Below are 21421 nucleotides of genomic sequence, written 5' to 3'. Positions count from 1 at the left end.
GGTACGTCATCGGGGTCATCAGGGGTCACGGCGTCTCCAGAGGGCTCACCGGTGATGCCTGGTGTCCCAGGAACACCCCCTCTGCTACATTTCCCCCATTGCTATTTTGGACCCAGTCAGAGTCTTGCCTCTTTATCCAGAGCCTCTGACTGCCTCTCTCAGCCGCCTCCGATGCAGTTTTAATGGTTCGGCGCGAGCTCTGGCTTCTGACTGCAAGGTCTCTTAGCAAGTTAGTAGTGGACGATGCCAGGAATCCTCTGCCTCCTACTTCCCCTGGGCGGATTTCAGTGTTCCAGCCACAAAGTCGTATATCATGAGCCAGCTCAGCATATCTTACGCTCATAAGCCTCTTCCAATGAATCTTCCCAGGGTACGAAAAGTTCAATGATGAAGACCTTCACAGAGGGGGACCAGAGAACTATATCAGGCCTGAGGGTAGTGGTTGTAATCTCTGGGGGGAAAACGAGCTGGTCCTAAAACTGGTCATGCTCCAGTAATGTAGGCCTGTTCCTGGTTACTTTTGCCCCTTCATGGACAAAGATGGCTTGCTGGGAATTAAGAATTGGTGGTAATACATTTTTCCTCAAGGGTGGAGGCAAGGCTCTTAAGGACCTGGTTGTGACGTCATGTGTAATGAACCTGTGTGAGGCTGACTTTACACCCTGTCAGTATGTGCTTGAGGGAAGCTGGGCTGGAGCAGAAAGCACACCCAGGATCTTCACCACACCACTGATGGAGATTAGTTGGTGTTGGAAGGATGTCATAAGTATCTCTGATGATACTTCGCTTCCATGCTCCACAGGTCATTCCAGCTGATCCTCCTCTTCTCCACCCTATGCCACCGTGTCCACTGTCCCTGATTACCAAAGGGAATCCACGAGTCCACGTGTTTCCTCTACCACCACCTTCCTTCACTCTGGTGCTATGGCTTTGTTCCACTCTGGACATCTCGTTCTTAATGCAAGGCCTCCTCTCCCTTGCTAAACATGCCCCCAATATCTGCATGTTTGATCGCTGCTATCGCCTCCTCTACTGCACTGGCTGGCCTTCATTTACGGCCTGCTGCCAACACTGGTGCTTTGTTACTCAGCACCGTCTCATGATTCATTCAAAGTCATCTGAAGTCTCACTTTAGCACACTTAAACTCTCCTGTGAGACTAGTGAAGGGCAGTTTGAGGACGGGACTTCTATAGAGGCCTATGTTGGTAAGACACCGTGGAACCCAGAGCCATTTCTTGATGTAACCCGTATTTCTCTGTCCAGTTTCTCCGCTGTGGGGATTGAAACTTCATAAACTATAAGGGGCCACAAAACACTTGGTAAAAGGCCAAACTGCAAACACCAGGCCTTAAATCTTCCAAGTAGTTGAGTGTTGTCCACTACTGATCTCTTTCCGCAGTTGTTGTACCTGTTCTTTGTCTTTCAGGCTTGCATCATAACACCTACCAAGGCTTTTCACAGGCTGCTCAGATACTGTTGGGATAGGGTCAATTCCGATGAAGAACTTGATGTCACTAATATAAAAGAAGTTGAAATCGGCACACAGGAGATTATGGGGGACTGACCAGGAGGACAACATGGAGGTCCTTTTTCCCCACCTTTGCCATCTGGATCTGGTGCCATATCATACTGGAATGTTCTAAGCACCCAGAAAACCCTGATATACTTCTGTACTGCTGTATCGATGTAGCTGTTTCTTTGCAGGTATTCGGACATCCTCTTGGTGATGCTTTTGAAAAAGACTTTAGCCTCAGCATTTAGCAGGGATATTGGTCGAAACTGGCTGATTCTCTGAGTCCTTATCCTTTGGGATCAGAACCCCTCCTTGGCCTATGCCACACTTTGGGTATAATCTTCTTCTTCCACACTATCCTCATGAGCCTCCAGAGAAACCTCAGGACATCCGGTGTATTCTTGTACACCTCCACAGGACCCCCATCTTGTGTGATGAACTGCACTTTCCACCTCTCTCCAAGTTGGAAGGTGAATCTCCATTTGATGTTCTGGAGAATTGATTGCTGGGATATCTGGTGGAACTGACATTTGTTCATGCCATCTTGGGTCAGAGTGTATCATCTTTAATTGATCCTACAGATCTTTCTTTGTTACTTTCAGAGTTCCACTTTTCTCCCTTGTGAAGAGACTTGTCAGAAATCTGAAGGGATCATTAAAGAACTGAGTTCTGGTTCGTTATTTTTTCCTTCTACGTTTCCGCAAGTACTCTAAACTCAGATTGGCATCCCTCCGTCGAGCAACGCCAGCTTGAAGTGCATTGATACCTTCTTTTTCCCTTTCAGAGACTTTTTCCCACTGCGTTTTAAGTTACCTCCTTTGTTGAACGAGATTATTATGCTAAATACATGATGCTACAAAGTATGATATTACCATTTTTTTGGACATACCTTCATTTATACATTAAATAAACAACCATTGTTCATAGAGTATGAAATTAACTCCTGCGACCTGTTCGCCTGGAAGACGAGTGCATTGGTTGGACACCAGTTTACACGCGCCCGCAGGGTTTTTTATATTTTATTCCAGTTAACATTTATTTCTAGTAGTGAAATGTTTGTTTATGGTTTTAGTTTAAGTTGACTATAATAACCCTGATTTGTTTAGACCGTCAGAGGAACCACATTCAAACGGACGCATCATGTGGTTCGGAAAACGACTCCCACTCACATGGATATCGATCCCACATGCAAGTATGCAGCCGTCGGCTGTCAGGACCGCAGCGTCAGGTGAGCGGAGGATCCAATCAGAGAAGAGTATGAGGTGCAGACACAGACCTGTGTTTATGAGTGTGTGTGTGTGTGTGTGTCCTCTAGAGTGATCAACATCAGCAGTGGTAAACAGAAGAGATCTTATAAAGGTTCGCAGACTGAAGACGGCGGTTTGCTGAAGGTCAGACCGTCTGATACTTACTACATATTCAACTTGTTAAAAGTTTTAAAAAAGAGTTCCATACGTGTAATGGGGCAAATGCAGAACTGTTACGCAATCATAGCAGTCTTGAATGCAGCATGCCTGTCAAACTCACTAACTCACTCACACACTCACTCACACACTCACTCACAGACTCACTCACACACTCACTCACACACTCACTCACAGACTCACTCACAGACTCACTCACACACTCACTCACTCACTGTCAAAATGAGTGAATATTAACATATATCAAATTAAATGCAGCACGTCTGTCAATAAACTTTTTGTTTGTTTGTTTTGAACACTGTGCTGTGTTTCGCGTCTACCGTGTCATCTCCCTGCTGAACTGGACGTTTGCTTGGACTTTATTGCTGTCACGACTCACTTCCTCTGGATCTTATTTCGGATACAACGCAGACACGGACTTATTCGAATACAACACAGACACGCTGTAAATTTTGTCTGTCTGTTATGAACACTGCTGTGTTTCGTGTCTACCGTGTTATCATCTTCCCTGCTGAACTGGATGTTTCCTTGGACTTTATTGATTGTCACTTTCTTCTGGATATTATTTTGGATACAACGCAGACACTGACAACTCTTCAACTCATCACTGGCATTCATCCAACTCACACTACTCATCTGCTGTTTGCCGATCCTCGCACTACTCCACTGTACCTTCTACATAGGTGGCCGGTGAGTCTCCACTCCCTCGCTTATCTATCGTGGACAGTCTTTTGGATGGTTGGTTACCCCCAGTCATTCAATTTATCTGAAAGGTCGTCATGCTGCGTTGATCGTGCACAATTAGCAACGAGAGTACTGCTTCTTTCTTGCATTTTTTGCAATGAAAGTACGTTTTCCAACTGCCAGTGATGTTGTGTTGTCCCGCGGTCTGAATATGCATATTATTTGCAACATCTCTGCACTGCTTGGAGTTTTAACTCTGGGTTTATTGCTCAACTGTGTACCTATGGCTCTCAACTATTCATTACTCCAACTGCGTAGCCTGAAATCTCATCCTCGTCTTGATGCGACTACATACAGACTCTGCACGGAGCTCGGGGTTGCTAGGCGACCGCGCTATGTACATCGTTCCTGTCGTCGCCATTTCTCATCGCGCTGCCCATCGTCGGTAGCCATTCCTTCCATCTGGTCGAACAGATCGGATATCTGTAATTCTATGCTGCCGTCTTCTCACCGTGGTATACACCTTACCTCACTAATAACGGTTTCCTGTGATCTGTCTCTGACTAATCCATATACACGCAATAATTGCGCGCTCGATCCTGCAGTTGCGCTGTTTAACTGTCGGTCTCTCACAGATAAGGCTACTGTTCTTTGCTCACAACTAACTGAGAAAAACTTTGACTTTTTGCTCCTCACTGAAACATGGCAAACTCCTAATGACTATTTCCACCTTAATCTACTCACTCCCTCTGGATACAGCTACTTGGCCAAACCTCGTCTGACATCAAGGGGTGGTGGCCTGGCTGCTGTTTATCGCAACAGCATTTCTGTCAAAACTATTGACTTTCATGTGACTTCAACCTTTGAATATTTAGTTCTCAAAGTTTCTGGCACATCTCCAATGCTCTTGATTCTCCTGTATCGTCCACCTAAATCTATGTCAAACTTTTTCAGTGAACTACATGAACTGTTAACCCTTTCATCTGTCTTATCTCAATGTGTTATATTACTTGGTGACTTCAATATACACGTTGATACCGATTTTGCTGAATCACGCGAACTCTTGTCAGTATTTGAATGTTTCAATCTTGTACACACGATTTTGCTACACACTCAAAAGGTCACACACTTGATCTCGTCTGCACTACTGGTTTACATAATGTTTCCGTGCTTGGTTCTCAGATTGGACTGTCTGATCACCACCTCGTTGAACTAAAATGTGAAATGCCTCTTCCCCGCCTCAGGGTGAAATCCACTATAACATACCGTAACCAAAATTCTGTTGATCCTATACTGTTTTCTGAATCTGTACAAACTCATCTCTGACATCACTGAACACACAAGCTCACTTGATATCCTTACCAAATATAATGCCTGTATTTCCACTGCCCTCAACATCCACGCTCCTCTTAAAAGTAGATTTGTGCCTTCTACGCACACGTCTCCCTGGTTTACCCCAGAACTTCGCAATCTAAAAACAGCTGGTCGTCGCCTTGAACGCCTGTACAGGAAAACTGGTTTAACTGTTCACCTTACTGCTTACAATGACCATATTCAGTTCTACAAATCTGCTATAAATACTGCACGCTCTAGTTACTACTCTACCATCATTAACAATGCATCCTCTCGACCAAAAACACTGTTTTCTATAGTCAACAAACTCACCAACCCTCCTGCACCCGCTATGAGTAACTCCGCAGACCTCTGTGAGTCATTTATGCACTTTTTTCAAAGTAAGACTGATAGAATTTATTCTCTATTCCCATCCACTGCCTCTACTATTGTTACACATGTCTTCCCCTCCTCTTCTACACTTGGTACTCTCACTGCTTTTGCCCCTCCAACCCCTGCTTATATCTCTGAGCTAATTAACAAAGCTAACTCATCTTCCTGTCATCTTGATCCTGCTCCTACTAAAATGTGCACCTGTTATTTCACCATTGATTTCTCTTCTCATCACTCAACTTCTAAGCACTGGTGTTGTTCTTCTGGAACTTAAAACAGCTGCCGTCACTCCTGTCCCTAAAGAAACCTGGCCTCGACCCCTCTGACATGGCCAACTACCGACCTATTTCTAATTTACCATTCCTTTCAAAACTGCTTGAGAAAGTGGTTGCTGCTCAACTTCAAACTCACTTATCATCCAATAACCTTTATGAATGTTTTCAATCTGGTTTCCACACCCTTCACAGCACTGAGACTGCACTTCTTAGGGTTGTTAATGATCTCCTTGTGGCCACTGACTCCAGCTCCACCAGTATTCTAATTCTCCTAGACATTTCCTCTGCATTTGATACAATCTCTCATAGTATTCTCATTTCACGACTCTCTGCTCTTGGTATTTCTGGAACTGCCCTATCCTGGTTCACCTCCTACCTGTCCGATCGCCAGCATTACATCTCCATCCGCCAGTCAAAGTCCACTTCTGCCTCTGCCCCGCACGGTGTTCCTCAGGGTTCTGTTCTTGGGCCTCTTCTCTTCATTATCTACATGCTTCCACTAGGTGATATCATTCGTCATCATGGCTTCAAATTCCACTGTTATGCAGACGATACCCAACTATACATCCATTCCCAACGCAATTCTCCTTTCCCAACGCTTTCCATATCAGCTTGTATTGATGAAATAAATGCTTGGATGACCAGTAATTTTCTCAAACTCAACACAGACAAAACAGATTTACTTCTTATTGGTTCACCTCAAACTACATCCCGGGTCTGTGTTGACAATCTCAATATTGCTGGAGTTCCGGTTCAACCTTCCACCACTGTCAAAAACCTGGGTATAATCTTTGATTCCTCTCTTTCCTTTCTTCCTCACATCTCCTCTCTCACTAAATCTGCCTTCTTCCACCTTCGCAATATTGCACGCTTACGTCCATTTCTTACCATCAGTGATGCTGAGACCCTAGTTCATGCTTTCATCAGTTCACGGCTTGACTACTGCAATTCTCTTTTCTATGGCCTACCAAATTCATCATTAAATAAAATTCAATATATCCAGAACTCTGCTGCCAGAGTCCTCACTTACACTAAGAAATCTTCCCACATTACTCCCATCTTACGCAGTCTACGTTGGTTACCCATCCGCTATCGCATTCAGTACAAGATACTCCTTATTACATTTAAAGCACTCCATGGTCTTGCCCCAAACTATATCTCTGAGCTCATCCACACATACACACCTGTCCGCACACTTAGATCATCTGATACCGGTCTGTTGAAAATCCCACGACACAAACTATCCTCATTTGGTGGAAGGGCATTTTGCACCGCTGCGCCAACTCTTTGGAATTCAATTCCACAACAAATCCGCAATCTCTCATCACTACAAGATTTCAAAACCCGCATTAAAACACATATTTTTGTCACTTGTTTCCCTGACCCCTGAATGTTCTGATTCTATATGTACTATACCTCTACTATGTTATCCTTCACAGTTTATGTCTATCGTCTCTATGTCATGTTTCTATGTTATGTGTATTTGTAATTATTGTAAAGCGACCTTGAGTCCTCAGAAAGGCGCTATATAAAATAAACATATTATTATTATTATTATTATTATTATAATAAACGGCCCTCAGAGAACATTATGGATCAAGTGCAGCTCATGGTGTGTGTGTTTGCAGGTTCAGATGGATCCGTCGGGTCAGTATTTGGCCACCAGCTGCTCCGATAAGAACATCAGCCTGTTGGACTTCCGGACCGGAGAGTGTGTGGCCGCTGTGTTCGGACACTCAGGTGAGATTCGCAGACTCTCAGTGACTCTTCTGTGGGAAACTCTAGTGCTGATGTGCGGTTCTCTCTGACAGAGATCATCACGGCTCTGAGCTTCAGCAGCGACTGCAGGCGTCTGGTGTCAGCTTCAGGAGACAGGTGAGTCCTCCGCTTCTGTCTGTGTGTGTGTGTGTGTGTGTGTGAGTCAACATAAATGTAAAATAACTGCACTTTATAAATAAAATATACATTACAAATATAGTTACAAAAGTTATTCAGTGAAGAACGAGTGAATTTTCTCTTTGTCTTCTGTTGTTTGATTAGTGTTATTATAGAGACAGCAGGAATATTAGTGTTATTATAGAGCAGGAATATTAGTGTTATTATAGAGACGGCTGGAATATTAGTGTTATTATAGAGACGGCAGGAATATTAGTGTTATTATAGAGCAGGAATATTAGTGTTATTATAGAGACGGCAGGAATATTAGTGTTATTATAGAGACGGCAGGAATATTAGTGTTATTATAGAGACGGCAGGAATATTAGTGTTATTATAGAGACGGCAGGAATATTAGTGTTATTATAGAGACGGCAGGAATATTAGTGTTATTATAGAGACGGCTGGAATATTAGTGTTATTATAGAGACGGCAGGAATATTAGTGTTATTATAGAGCAGGAATATTAGTGTTATTATAGAGCAGGAATATTAGGCTTCTGTCACTTTAAGAGCTGCACGGATCCAGGATACTGATACACATGAAAACAGAAAACAGTCGTCTCGCGCTTGGATGGTTTAAAGTCCTATTGAAATGCTCACAAAGGAATCAATAAGAGGGAATCAAAATTTTTCTTTTTTTAACAAGTATCAGATTCCAGAATTGATTATTGATTTTAGATTCCCAACCCTATCCTGGTGTGTGTTCGTCTCACTGACGTCTGCTGTGTTTCAGCTGTGTGTTTGTGTGGCGACTCGCTCCTGAACTGACTGACAACATGAGAGAGCGACTGTCCGAGCGCAGATGTCACAGCGGACCGAACGCTAGACACAACCCCTTCAGGTACAGAACTGAGTGGTTCGCTTCTGTCGGGTCCCTCATTTGAGTTTTAGCGTCTCCTACCGCAGGTTCACATGCATTCAAGGTCAAACACACTTTAATCTCCTCATAATCTCCACTGCAGCTTCAGCTCTTTCCTCTCAGTGTCTGAAACGCTTCGATCGAAGATTCAGTCTCTCTAAACCCCGCCTCTCTGAGAGCTGCTCTGCTCTGATTGGTCTGATGGCCACTTTGTGTTTGTGTTTTCGTTCGTTCTCTTCTAGTGTTTCATATATGTATGTTTTCTCAGACGGTGCTCCGCGAGTGGATTCACACTGCACAGATCTCCATCCATCAAGAGCTGCTCGTCTGAGACTGACCGAGAGGAAGATGATGATGAAGATGATGATGATGATGAAGCTGTGACGACACCAGAGAGACGGAAGGACAGTGTCGAGGAGACCACGGGTCAGAAACACTTCCCTTGTTATATATTCAACATTTTTACAATTAAAAAAATGGACAAAACATCTCTCTGGGCATGAGCTCATTTGTAAACATGACATAAATTGCCTATTTTTTTAACCACAATTGTGTCCTCAAAATATGGTTCAAGTAAATACACACATACACACACACACACACACACACACACACACACACACACACACACACACACACACACACACACACACACACACACACACACACACGCACGCACACGCTCTCTCACCCACTCACATACTCTCACACACACACCTGTCTGGACTCTTACAGACAGTAATGTGAGGCTGTTTTCTCTCTTGAAGGTGCGTTTGATGAAGGACGCGAGTTGAACCCGGTGAAGGTCTGTATCTGAAACTGCAGTCAATCTTCTGACTCTCGATGTTTAAGCTACAGAGTCTGAACTGTGTTTTCATGAATTAGCTTTGTTTATTCTTGAGTTCCACCGGAATGACGAGTCTAAACACTTGATAGTTCATCAGAAAACATTTCGTTTAATAAATTTTGTAATAGACCAGGTTTTCCCAAACTGGAGATCACGAGGGGGCAAAGATGTAAACTTAAAATAGATCATTTAAAATTACATTTTGTGACGTCAGAAACACCAGCGATTTCAAAGTGTGTTTTTGAGACTGTCTTTGGTTCACTGCAGTTTAAAGGAGAAAATACTCAGCAATGGTGTCGACTTATGAACTTACACATGGTTTGTCTTAAAGCGTATTAAAAACACCACATAGACATATAAACAACATTAAAAACTTTAAAACACTTGCTAAAAATTATATTTGTTTAGCTGCATGTCATGTGACTGTTAACCATGAACATATGAAAGGGTTATTTCAAATATTAGATTAGAGGAGCTTAAAGTAAATATTTCAGCTCAGAGTGGTTTGACTAGGAATCTCTGACAGAGGAAACACACAGTTGTGTGAAAGTCTCATGCAACCGACTCTTGATAGTTCTGTATCGTTGAGAGAAGTCATGTGTCAGGTGTGTGTGCAGGACTCGGTCATATGTCAGGTGTGTGTGCAGGACTCGGTCATGTGTCAGGTGTGTGTGCAGGACTCGGTCATGTGTCATGTGTCAGGTGTGTGTGCAGGACTCGGTCAGGTGTGTGTGCAGGACTCGGTCAGGTGTGTGTGCAGGACTCGGTCATGTGTCAGGTGTGTGTGCAGGACTCGGTCATGTGTCAGGTGTCGGTCATGTGTCAGGTGTGTGTGCAGGACTCGGTCATGTGTCAGGTGTGTGTGCAGGACGTGTGTGCAGGACTCGGTCATGTGTCAGGTGTGTGTGCAGGACTCGGTCATGTGTCAGGTGTGTGTGATGTGTCAGGTGTGTGTGCAGGACTCGGTCATGTGTCAGGTGTGTGTGCAGGACTCGGTCATATGTCAGGTGTGTGTGCAAGACTCGGTCATGTGTCAGGTGTGTGTGCAGGACTCGGTCATGTGTCAGGTGTGTGTGCAGGACTCGGTCATGTGTCAGGTGTGTGTGCAGGACTCGGGTGTGTGTCGGCCTCGCCGGCGCTGGTCCTGCCGTACTGGATCTGTGGAGCTCATGGTGAAGTCCATGCTGGAGCTGCGGCAGCTCGATTCTCTTCCTGAAGCCGCCGGGCAGAACAGAAGCTGCACTGAAGATCGAGGAAGCTCCTCCAGCCTGCAGGTGAACCCTCAGCACTTCACTTTAAAGGGGACATATCATGAAAATCTGACTTTCTCCGTGTTTAAGTGTTATAATCCGGTGCTTCTACCAACCCAGAAAACGTGAAAAGTGAAACCCAGTAACTGTTTTAGTCAGGGTTTCCGCGGAGTCATAAAAAGTCATAAAACGTCTTAAATTTAATAATCTGAATTTTAGGCCATAAAAAGTCATAAAAACGTCCGGATTTTCCATACAAGGTCATAAATTTCATTTAGCCACGTCTTAAATTGATATGCTCGTTCATTCGTTGGTTCTACCATTGCTTTTTCCCCCTGAAAATGCGCTAGCGGCATAATGTTAAATGCACAGGTTAAATGCGCCAAAAGCGGAACGCTCATTTGAAACGCGCGCGGCGCGCCACACGAACCATTTACCCGCTCGGCTCCAAGTCCAAACGGCAGCGCAGCGCGAGCTCAATAGAACTGATGCGTTTACTCTGATCCAGTCTCGGTCACAAGATCCAGTGAGAAGTGCTTGAATTCAGCGAAGAACACACTGTCTCAGTGATTTAAACCAGTTTAAAGGCAGATTAAACAGCGCTGACCAACAGGAGAAACTCTGCACAACGATACAGTCTGAAGGCTTTTCCGTCTACAATCTCCCATCATTTATCATGGATTTACTGTAACGTTAGCCTAGTAATATTAACTGCACCATGTGGGATATACATATTGAATTTTATTATATTATTAGTGCTGATAATGTATTAAAGGACTAATGGAATATTTACAGTATTTAATAATGTATTTAGGCTACTGTTTTTCATACATTTCCTGAAGATATGTGCCATCAAAGTTAGGCAACACAAACCTGTTTCAAGACTTGGCCCCTATTAGCACATGCAGAAACTAAGTAATTATTTTCCCAATAAAGATATTTATTTTGTTAAGGACAAATGACAAATGTTTGAATGTCCTACCTCAGATTTGTGAAATGTTCACCTGTTTTAGCAAGTGTTTGTCATTATATTTTCTGACAATAAAGAGTAAAGTTAGTTTAAAACCACAATTAAAGCTCTGGTTTCTACAACTTTCACTTAGAAGTAACAGTCTGCCTTTAAACTTGAAAGAAATAAAGATTTGACATTTATCGTGATAATTATCGATATTGACTAATATAAAACAATTATCGTGATAATTGTTTTTGGCCATATTGCACAGCCCTAACTGAAATCTCCCGGTCTATCACAATGGGAAAGTGTACATTTAACGAGCCATGGCTCAAAGATGGTGTGTTTAGTAGTTGGCTCAAGCCTGTTGCAAATAATCAGTATCAAGCATATTGCACACTGGGTAAGAAGGCGTTGGAGCTGTCTTTAGGCATTTAAATAATACATCTTGTTACTTTCAATGAAAGTCAATTAAAAAAAAAAACTTTTGAAAGGAATTTTAATGATTTTTCGTAATTCGTGTAGGTCATAAATTTCAATCATAATGGTCATAAAAAGGTCTTAAAAAGTCTTAAATTTGACTGACCAAACCCTGCAGAAACCCTGGTTTTAGTTCACTTCAGAATTAAAATCACCAGCTTCAAAGTCTCGACTCGATCCCAGCCGAGGAATAAGAGTCTTATCTAGACAAACCAGTTGACATTTTATAACAAAATAAACATTTCTATACTTTTAACCACAAATGCTGGTCTTGCACTAGCTGTGATGCGACACACATTACGTAATCAGGTTGAAAGGTCAAGCGTGACATAGGCATAAGTACAGACCCAGTGTTTACAAAGTAAACGTGCAAAGACGGAGTCAAACAACATTGATAAAAAAAATTATAATAATAAAAGGTAAAACAATGATCCCATACCATACCATCTTCTTCCGCTTATCCGGGGCCGGGTCGTGGGGGCAGCAGTCTAAGCAGAGATGCCCAGACTTCCCTCTCCCTAGACACTTCCTCCAGCTCTTCCGGAGGGACACCGAGGCGTTCCCAGGCCAGCCGGGAGACATAGTCTTCCAGCATGTCCTAGGTCTTCCCCGGGGTTTCCTCCCAGTGGGACGCGCCCGGAACACCTTCCCGGGAAGGCATCCAGGAGGCATCCGGAACAGATGCCCGAGCCCCTCAGCTGACCCCTCTCGATGTGGAGGAGCAGCGGCTCTACTCTGAGCTCCACCCGAGTGACCGAGCTCCTCACCCTATCTCTAAGGGATCGCCCAGCCACTCTGCGGAGAAAGCTCATTTCGGCCGCCTGTATCCGGGATCTTGTCCTTTCGGTCGTGACCCACAGCTCATGACCATAGGTGAGAGTAGGAACGTAGAATGACCGGTAAATCGAGAGCTTCGCCTTGCGGCTCAGCTCTTTCTTCACCACGACAGACCGGTACATCGCCAGCATTACTGCAGAAGCTGCACCGATCCGTCTGTCAATCTCCCGTTCCATCCTTCCCTCACTCGTGAACAAAACCCCAAGATACTTAAACTCCTCCACTTGAGGCAGGAACTCTCCACCAACCTGAAGTGGGCAAACCACCCTTTTCCGACTGAGAACCATGGCCTCGGATTTGGAGGTGCTGATTCTCATCCCAGCAACTTCACACTCGGCTGCAAACCGTCCCAGTGCATGCTGAAGGTCCTGGTCTGATGGGGCCAGCATGACAACATCATCTGCAAAGAGCAGAGACGAAATCGTGTGGTCCCCAAACCTGACACCCTCCGGCCCCTGGCTGCGCCTAGAAATTCTGTCCATAAAAATTATGAACAGAACCGGCAACAAAGGGCAGCCCTGCCAGAGTCCAACATGCACTGGGAAGAAGTCTGACTTACTGCCGGCAATGCGAACCAAGCTCCTGCTTCGGTCATACAGGGACCGGACTCTTAGCAAAGGGCCCCGGACCCCATACTCCCAGAGCACCCTCTACAGGATGCCGCGAGGGACACAGTCGAGTGCCTTCTCCAAATCCACAAAGCACATGTGGATTGGTTGGGCAAACTCCCATGAACCCTCCAGCACCCTGTAGAGGGTATAGAGCTGGTCCAGTGTTCCACGGCCTGGACGAAAACCGCACTGTTCCTCCTGAATCCGAGGTTCTACTATCGGCCGTATTCTCCTCTCCAGTACCCTGGCATAGACTTTCCCAGGGAGGCTGAGAAGGTGTAAAACAACGATGTCGGGCGATTTTGAAGATGGAGTTTTTCACCCTACTCTACATTGCTGAACTGGAACACGCGTGACCTTTCACCCTGATTATGTAATAAGTGTTGCATCAAAGCTAGTGCAAGACCAGCATTTGTGATTAAAAGTATATAAATGTTTATTTTTGTTCTAAAATGTCCGCTGGTTTGTCTAGATAAGACTCTTATTCCTCGGCTGGATCGTGTCGAGACTTTGAAGCTGCACTGAAACTCACATCTGGACCTTCAACCCGTTAGACCCCATTGAAGTCACTATATGGAGAAACATCCTGGAATGTTTTCCTCAAAAACCTTCATTTCTTTTCGACTGAAGAAAGAAACACATGAACATCTTGAATGACGTGGGAGAGAGTAAATTATCAGGAAATTTTAATTCTGAAATTAACTACTTTTAAACGTCATAGTTTCTGTTCAATTTCGGCCCTACAAAAGGACTAATAAAACGAATGAAACGTCACTGTTTCAGTCAGCAGATTTCAGCCCTACAGAACTCTTTCAGCCGAAACTGATAATGGGTTTTCAGCTGAATATTGTCCATGCATGAGTAGTTATCTCCAGACGTCAGTGTTGTGGTTCTGCTCCTCAGGATTGGCGTAACCGGTGTGGAGTTCGTCCTCTCTCGGCCTGGCTGCTTCCCGCCTGCGCTCCGGAGCCGGACGGGGTCGTGTTGTACCCGGATTACTGTCCCAGCGCCAGCAGCCTGCTGATCCCGGAGCGAGCCGAAGCCCAGATGATCCCGGAGCGAGCCGGAGCCCAGAGTCCCGTCAGCGGCGTCTCCATGGGCTACGGCAGCGGAGGATCCAGTCCAGATCACAGACGCCACGGTACAGCAGACCACAGGCTTTTACACACACATCTAGAGTGATTTACTCCGTCAGCTGAGCGTCAGAGCTTTACCTGTGGTACCAAATGTCTACAGGACACAGAACAATAGAATAAACACACTCAGCGCTTCTGAGACTATTTTCCGTTTTATTTTTCAAACTGTGAACAAACAAGTGTATTCTATGAGAAATATTGTTTCAGTCAGTCACTCCGTATGTATTTTTAATAATGTTAAAATGGTGTAATATTTATTAAATTTATCCATTTGGTTGTTGAGTGAGAGAGACTCCGCCCACACGCTCTTCTGATTGGCTGTGATTTGTAATTGATTTGGTTGCGAGTGCAGTGCGTTTGCAGAGAGACTCTGCCCACATGCTCTTCTGATTGGCTGTGATTTGTAATTGATTTGGTTGCGAGTGCAGTGCGCTTGCAGAGAGACTCCGCCCACATGCTCTTCTGATTGGCTGTGATTTGTAATTGATTTGGTTGTGAGTGCAGTGCGCTTGCAGAGAGACTCCGCCCACACGCTCTTCTGATTGGCTGTGATTTGTAATTGATTTGGTTGCGAGTGCAGTGCGCCTGCAGAGAGACTCCGCCCACACGCTCTTCTGATTGGCTGTGATTTGTAATTGATTTGGTTGTGAGTGCAGTGCGCCTGCAGAGAGACTCAAGCCCACACGCTCTTCTGATTGGCTGTGATTTGTAATTGATTTGGTTGTGAGTGCAGTGCGCCTGCAGAGAGACTCAAGCCCACACGCTCTTCTGATTGGCTGTGATTTGTAATTGATTTGGTTGAGAGTGCAGTGCGCCTGCAGAGAGACTCCGCCCACACGCTCTTCTGATTGGCTGTGATTTGTAATTGATTTGGTTGCGAGTGCAGTGCGCCTGCAGAGAGACTCCGCCCACACGCTCTTCTGATTGGCTGTGATTTGTAATTGATTTGGTTGTGAGAGCAGTGCGCTTGCAGAGAGACTCCGCCCACATGCTCTTCTGATTGGCTGTGATTTGTAATTGATTTGGTTGTGAGAGCAGTGCGCTTGCAGAGAGACTCCGCCCACACGCTCTTCTGATTGGCTGTGATTTGTAATTGATTTGGTTGTGAGAGCAGTGCGCTTGCAGAGAGACTCCTCACCTTTTGGTGAAGAACTAACACTTTAAAGTCGCCAAATGCATGAATGTAAATTTAACTGATTGAAGAAAAGACGGCACACACAAGCTCAGATAAACACCAGAGATGAAGTATGGTGTTCCTCATTCTTCTGCCTGTGTTTCCTCTCAGATGAGCTGCTCGTCTCTGATGATGATCGAGATGAAACATCAGATGTGAACACACAGAGAGACTCAGAGACACCGGCAGACGGTAAAGATTCACTCATGTTTGCTTCACTTTTGCTGTTGCTTTTGTTAGTTGCTTTTGATACAGTACATGTTGTTTCAGAGTAGCTTCCCAGTAGTAAACCGAATCAATGATGCAAACTTCACCAAATATGACAATAAGACAATAGAGGCGTTATTCAGTTCAGTGACTGTGTAAAGTTCATCAGTTATAAGTTCAGTTAAGAAGCTCTAAATGTAATGTATTATCTGCTCTTCATCTGTTCTCAGTGATCTCGGCGTGTTTCCAGACCTCAGTCTCCTCCAACAGGTATTGTGAAGATCAGTCAGGTCTGCTTGACTGCAGCAGGGTGTGTGAATCATTAACTCCAGCTTCTCCATGTGCAGGATGGGCGGTGTATTTCTCCATCAGCCGGCGGTGAAGCGGAGCGTGTGGAGTGTCAGACCCCTGATGGAGAACACGGATCTGGATCGGGATGAGCGCTGCGTCTCCCAGAGGAGCCACCCCTATATCAGCAGGACTCCTGCTCGACTGCACAGATCTGCTTCAGCTCTCCATCCGGCCGCTGACGGTGAGCATTCGCACCATCCCAAACCTCAACCTACGACAGGTTACAAGAGTGTGTTTATGGGAATTTTTGACCATTCTTCTAGAAGTGCATTTGTGAGGTCAGGCATTTGACGTTGGACGAGAAGGCCTGGCTCACAGTCTCACTCTAATTCATCCCAAAGCTGTTCTATCGGGTTGAGCTCAGGACTCTGTGCAGGAGTCCAGTTCCTCCACACCAAACTCCTCATCCATGTCTTTATGGTCCTGCTTTGTGCACTGGGGCGCAGTCATGCTGGACCAGGAACATCCCCAAACTGTTCCCACAAAGTTGGGAGCATGAAATTGTCCAAAATGTCTTGGTATGCAGAAGCATTAGGTTAAGTCAAGTTAAATAAGTGTATTTATTTTAGCCCTACTTCCCTTTCCCTAAGTGGTTATTCCACTTGTCAGACTGCCATTGTAAATAAGAACTTGTTCTTAATGACTTGCCTGTAAAAATGAAGGTAAATAAAAGTCAAGTCACATTTATATAGCGCTTTTTACAATAAAGATTGTTTCAAAGCAGCTTTACAGAGATAACAGGAAAATAATGCAACAAAGTTTGTTTCCAGAAAAAAATAGCGTCACAGTCCAGCTTAAGTAAGATCAGTGATAGTCCATTTTTGTTTAAAAAAAAGTTATTAATTTAGTTTATATATATATATACTCCACTGCATCCCACGCTTTACGCCCCTGCATCTCACACTTTACACCACTGCATCTCATGCTTTACTCCACTGCACCCCACGCTTTACACCACTGCATCTCACGCTTTACACCACTGCATCTCACGCTTTACGCCCCTGCATCTCACGCTTTACGCCCCTGCATCTCATGCTTTACTCCACTGCATCCCACGCTTTACTCCACTGCATCTCACGCTTTACTCCACTGCATCCCACGCTTTACGCCCCTGCATCTCACGCTTTACACCACTGCATCTCACGCCACCTCATGCTTTACACCACTGCATCTCACGCTTTACACCACTGCATCCCACGCTTTACTCCACTGCATCCCATGCTTTACTCCACTGCATCCCATGCTTTACTCCACTGCATCCCACGCTTTACACCACTGCATCTCACGCTTTACACCACTGCATCTCACGCTTTACTCCACTGCATCCCACGCTTTACACCACTGCATCTCACGCTTTACACCACTGCACCCCACGCTTTACTCCACTGCACCCCACGCTTTACACCACTGCATCTCACGCTTTACTCCACTGCACCCCACGCTTTACTCCACTGCATCTCACGCTTTACTCCACTGCACCCCACGCTTTACTCCACTGCACCCCACGCTTTACACCACTGCATCCCACGCTTTACTAAACTGCATCCCACCCTTTACACCACTGCATCTCACGCTTTACTCCACTGCATCCCACGCTTTACTCCACTGCATCCCACCCTTCACACCACTGCATCCCACGCTTTACTCCACTGCATCTCATGCTTTACTCCACTGCATCCCACGCTTTACACCACTGCATCTCACGCTTTACTCCACTGCATCTCACGCTTTACTCCACTGCACCCCACGCTTTACACCACTGCATCTCACGCTTTACTCCACTGCACCCCACGCTTTACTCCACTGCATCCCGCCCTTTACACAACTGCATCCCACGCTTTACACAACTGCATCCCACGCTTTACCCCACGCTTTACCCCACGCTTTACCCCACCCTTTACCCCACGCTTTACCCCACGCTTTACCCCACTGCACCCCACGCTTTACCCCACGCTTTACTCCACTGCATCCCACGCTTTACCCCACTGCATCCCACGCTTTACCCCACTGCATCCCACGCTTTACCCCACTCCATTCCACGCTTTACTCCACGCTTTACTCCACTGCATCCCACGCTTTACCCCACGCTTTACACCACTGCACTTTTACGTGGCCTACCACTTCCTGGCTGTTGTTCCCAATTGCTTCCACTTTGTTATAATACCACTAACAGTTGCCCGTGGAATATTTAGTAGTGTGGAAATTTCACAAATGGACTTATAGCATAGGTGGCAACTGATCACTGTACCACTTCACTGAGCTCCTGAGAACGACCCATTCTTTCACAGATGTGTGTAGAAGCGTCTTCATGCCTAGTGCTTGATTTATACACCTGTGGCTATGAAAGTGATTTGAACTCCAGAATTCAATGATTTGGAGGGTTGTCCCAATACTTTTGGCAATAGAGTGTGTATATATCATATGTAATATGTTTTGTATATATTTATTTATATTTGTTCATTTTTTTTGTTTTTGTTTTTGTGTGATTTTTTTTGTATTAATTTCAGACATTTTCAAAAAGCAGTTTGTGCATCATTTTTGCATTTAATAATATTAATGCATATTGTTATTTTGTTTTAATAAACAATGTTGGGTTAATATACAAGTGCAAAAATGCCGTATGCATAAGAACATTTCATGTCAGTTTCTGCCTTTAATCCTGAAGTCCATGGAATTTTCTGTTATTGTGATATCAATTTTATTAAGATATAATGGTGGTGAATGGTGACAACATCCATGATGCATAAACAAGCTGTTTTTTTCCCTTCTATTTCTTTTACCATGTGTTTTATTTAAATATTAATTTTTTCCCAGCACAAAAGTCCCTGACTCCGCCCCGTCTCCGTCGAGAGGCGCGTCCCAGCCTGTCTAAGCTGAGTCTGGAGAGGATCGACCCCATCGCGTCGTGGGACAGCCTCCGCTCGCGCTCCTACATGAGCCCCACCACCAGCTCCAGGGCCAAGGTCAGCCGCTGCGTTTCCATCGGCGACGACCTCCACCTGACCCTGCCGTTCCCAAACACTCCATCCGAACAAAAACAAGGCAAACCTCGTGCCTGTCAGCGCCTGAGCAGCCCGTTTGCAGAGTGGCCGAGCAGATCCAGCTCTCCTCACGCTGACCCGGGGTCATCAGGAGCCGTGACCTCTGACCCGGGGTCATCGGGAGCCGTGACCTCTGACCCGGGGTCATCGGGAGCCGTGACCTCTGACCCGGGGTCATCGGGAGCCGTGACCTCTGACCTGCAGCAGACGCAGCGTCCTCAAGCGGCGGTGAAGGCTTTCTCTGTGGCGTCTGATGATCAAGGTTCTGCTTCTTCTTCCTCTTTTTCACTTCCTTCCTCTTGCACTATTAATTCAATTAAATTCACATTTATTTGTATAGCGCTTTTCACAATACACATCATTTCAAAGCAGCTTTACAGAAATGCATGAGTCCATACTACAATCTACAGAGATCTGTTATCAGAGGAAACTAAGTTATGTATTTCAGAAATGTACATAATACAAAATCACAGTTAGCAAAAAATGTATTAATTTAAACAATGTAATAATTTAATGCAGAAACAATGAGCTCGTTGAAGTAATGAATACTTGTTTGTTAATGACATTTAGAAAAATTTTGCATTCATGTATTTCGCAGACGTTTTTATCCAAAGCAGCTTACAAAAGAGGAACAAAAGCAATTAGTCAAAGAGCCAGCAATATTTGTAATATTTGAATACTTCATAAGTGTGTGTGATCTGTGTGTGACGGAGCTGATGTGTGTGTGGACAGAGCCGGTGGTCAGTCTGGAGGCCTGCAGACGCTCAGCTGTCGATCTGTGCATCAGTGTGAGGAGAGCCACAGGACTCTATCGGACGGTGAGAGAGACACACACACACTCCACACACACACTCCACACACACACTCACACTCACACTCACACTCACACTCACACTCACACACACACACTCACTCACACACATTTACTGATGAAACTCACAGGATTTGAAACGGAGACTTTGTTTCATATCAAAAGTATCATAGATTACTGTGATTATGGGATGGCAGGAGCGACAGATCGACTGGAAACAGCATTGAATAAATCAAAATCAGTTCATCAAAACAAGAATATATTTGATATTTTCAACCCAGCCCTGATGACATAGTTTCTCTTCATATGAGTGTATATAGTGCTGGTGTGGTGTGCTGCTGATTGAATGCTGTATTGCTGGTGTGTTCAGCTGATGTCCCATGATGCCGAGCGCAGCGGCGAGCAGCAGCAGATGCAGAAGCTGATGTCAGACGCTCTAGTGCTCGTGCGATCCGAGCTGGATTCAGTGCCGGGATCACCAGGATCCGTGATGGGAGAGGGGAAGACCACACTGGCGTTACTGGAGCAGTACTCGCTTCTGCTGCTGCGCTCAGTGGAGGAGAGACTCCAGCAGCAGGTGTAGCGCTTCACTCCATACTCTCTATACTCTCTATACTCTCCATACTCTCCATACTCCCCATACTCCCCATACTCTCCTTGCTCTCCATGCTCTCCAGACTCTCCAGACTCTCCAGACTCTCCAGACTCTCCATACTCTCCATACTCTCCATACTCTCCATACTCTCCATACTCTCCATACTCTCCATACTCTCCATACTCAACATACTCAACATACTCAACATACTCAACATACTCTCCATACTCTCCATACTCTCCTTGCTCTCCATACTCTCCTTGCTCTCCATACTCTCCATACTCCCCATACTCTCCTTGCTCTCCATAATCTCCATACTCTCCATGCTCTCCATACTCCCCATACTCTCCTTGCTCTCCATACTCCCCATACTCTCCTTGCTCTCCATACTCCCCATACTCTCCTTGCTCCCCATACTCTCCTTGCTCTTCATGCTCTTCATGCTCTCCATACTCTCCATACTCCCCATACTCCCCATACTCCCCATACTCTCCATGCTCCCCATGCTCTCCATACTCCCCATACTCCCCATACTCTCCTTGCTCTCCATACTCCCCATACTCTCCTTGCTCTCCATACTCCCCATACTCTCCATACTCTCCATACTCCCCATACTCTCCTTGCTCTCCATACTCTCCATACTCTCCTTGCTCTTCATGCTCTTCATGCTCTCCATACTCTCCATACTCCCCATACTCCCCTTGCTCCCCA

General features: G+C 45.2%; 1 protein-coding gene and 1 long non-coding RNA gene across 2 annotated transcripts in view; both read left to right on the top strand.

Moving 5' to 3' along the window:
* Positions 1 to 20857, top strand: part of LOC309481992 (mitogen-activated protein kinase-binding protein 1-like) — a 33651-nt gene extending 12794 nt beyond the window's left edge. The window contains exons 11-25 of the mRNA XM_082147151.1: positions 2621 to 2742; positions 2830 to 2905; positions 7251 to 7362; positions 7434 to 7497; positions 8293 to 8400; positions 8687 to 8844; positions 9186 to 9223; positions 10375 to 10539; positions 14299 to 14536; positions 15817 to 15897; positions 16143 to 16182; positions 16260 to 16444; positions 19078 to 19566; positions 20037 to 20122; positions 20486 to 20857. Coding sequence (XP_082003277.1) covers positions 2621 to 2742; positions 2830 to 2905; positions 7251 to 7362; positions 7434 to 7497; positions 8293 to 8400; positions 8687 to 8844; positions 9186 to 9223; positions 10375 to 10539; positions 14299 to 14536; positions 15817 to 15897; positions 16143 to 16182; positions 16260 to 16444; positions 19078 to 19566; positions 20037 to 20122; positions 20486 to 20698 — 2175 coding nt within the window. The 3' untranslated portion in view covers positions 20699 to 20857. The remainder of the gene's footprint in view (positions 1 to 2620; positions 2743 to 2829; positions 2906 to 7250; positions 7363 to 7433; positions 7498 to 8292; positions 8401 to 8686; positions 8845 to 9185; positions 9224 to 10374; positions 10540 to 14298; positions 14537 to 15816; positions 15898 to 16142; positions 16183 to 16259; positions 16445 to 19077; positions 19567 to 20036; positions 20123 to 20485) is intronic.
* Positions 14817 to 15799, top strand: LOC309482146. Its single transcript, XR_014200231.1, has 3 exons — positions 14817 to 14870; positions 14960 to 15174; positions 15342 to 15799. It is a non-coding gene; the product is annotated as an uncharacterized lncRNA (long non-coding RNA).
* Positions 20858 to 21421: the final 564 nt, after the last annotated feature.

The sequence above is a fragment of the Leuciscus leuciscus genome, assembly GCF_965113295.1.
Source record: "Leuciscus leuciscus genome assembly, chromosome: 19".
Lineage (NCBI taxonomy): Eukaryota > Metazoa > Chordata > Actinopteri > Cypriniformes > Leuciscidae > Leuciscus > Leuciscus leuciscus.
This window is presented reverse-complemented; position numbering and strand designations above follow the sequence as displayed.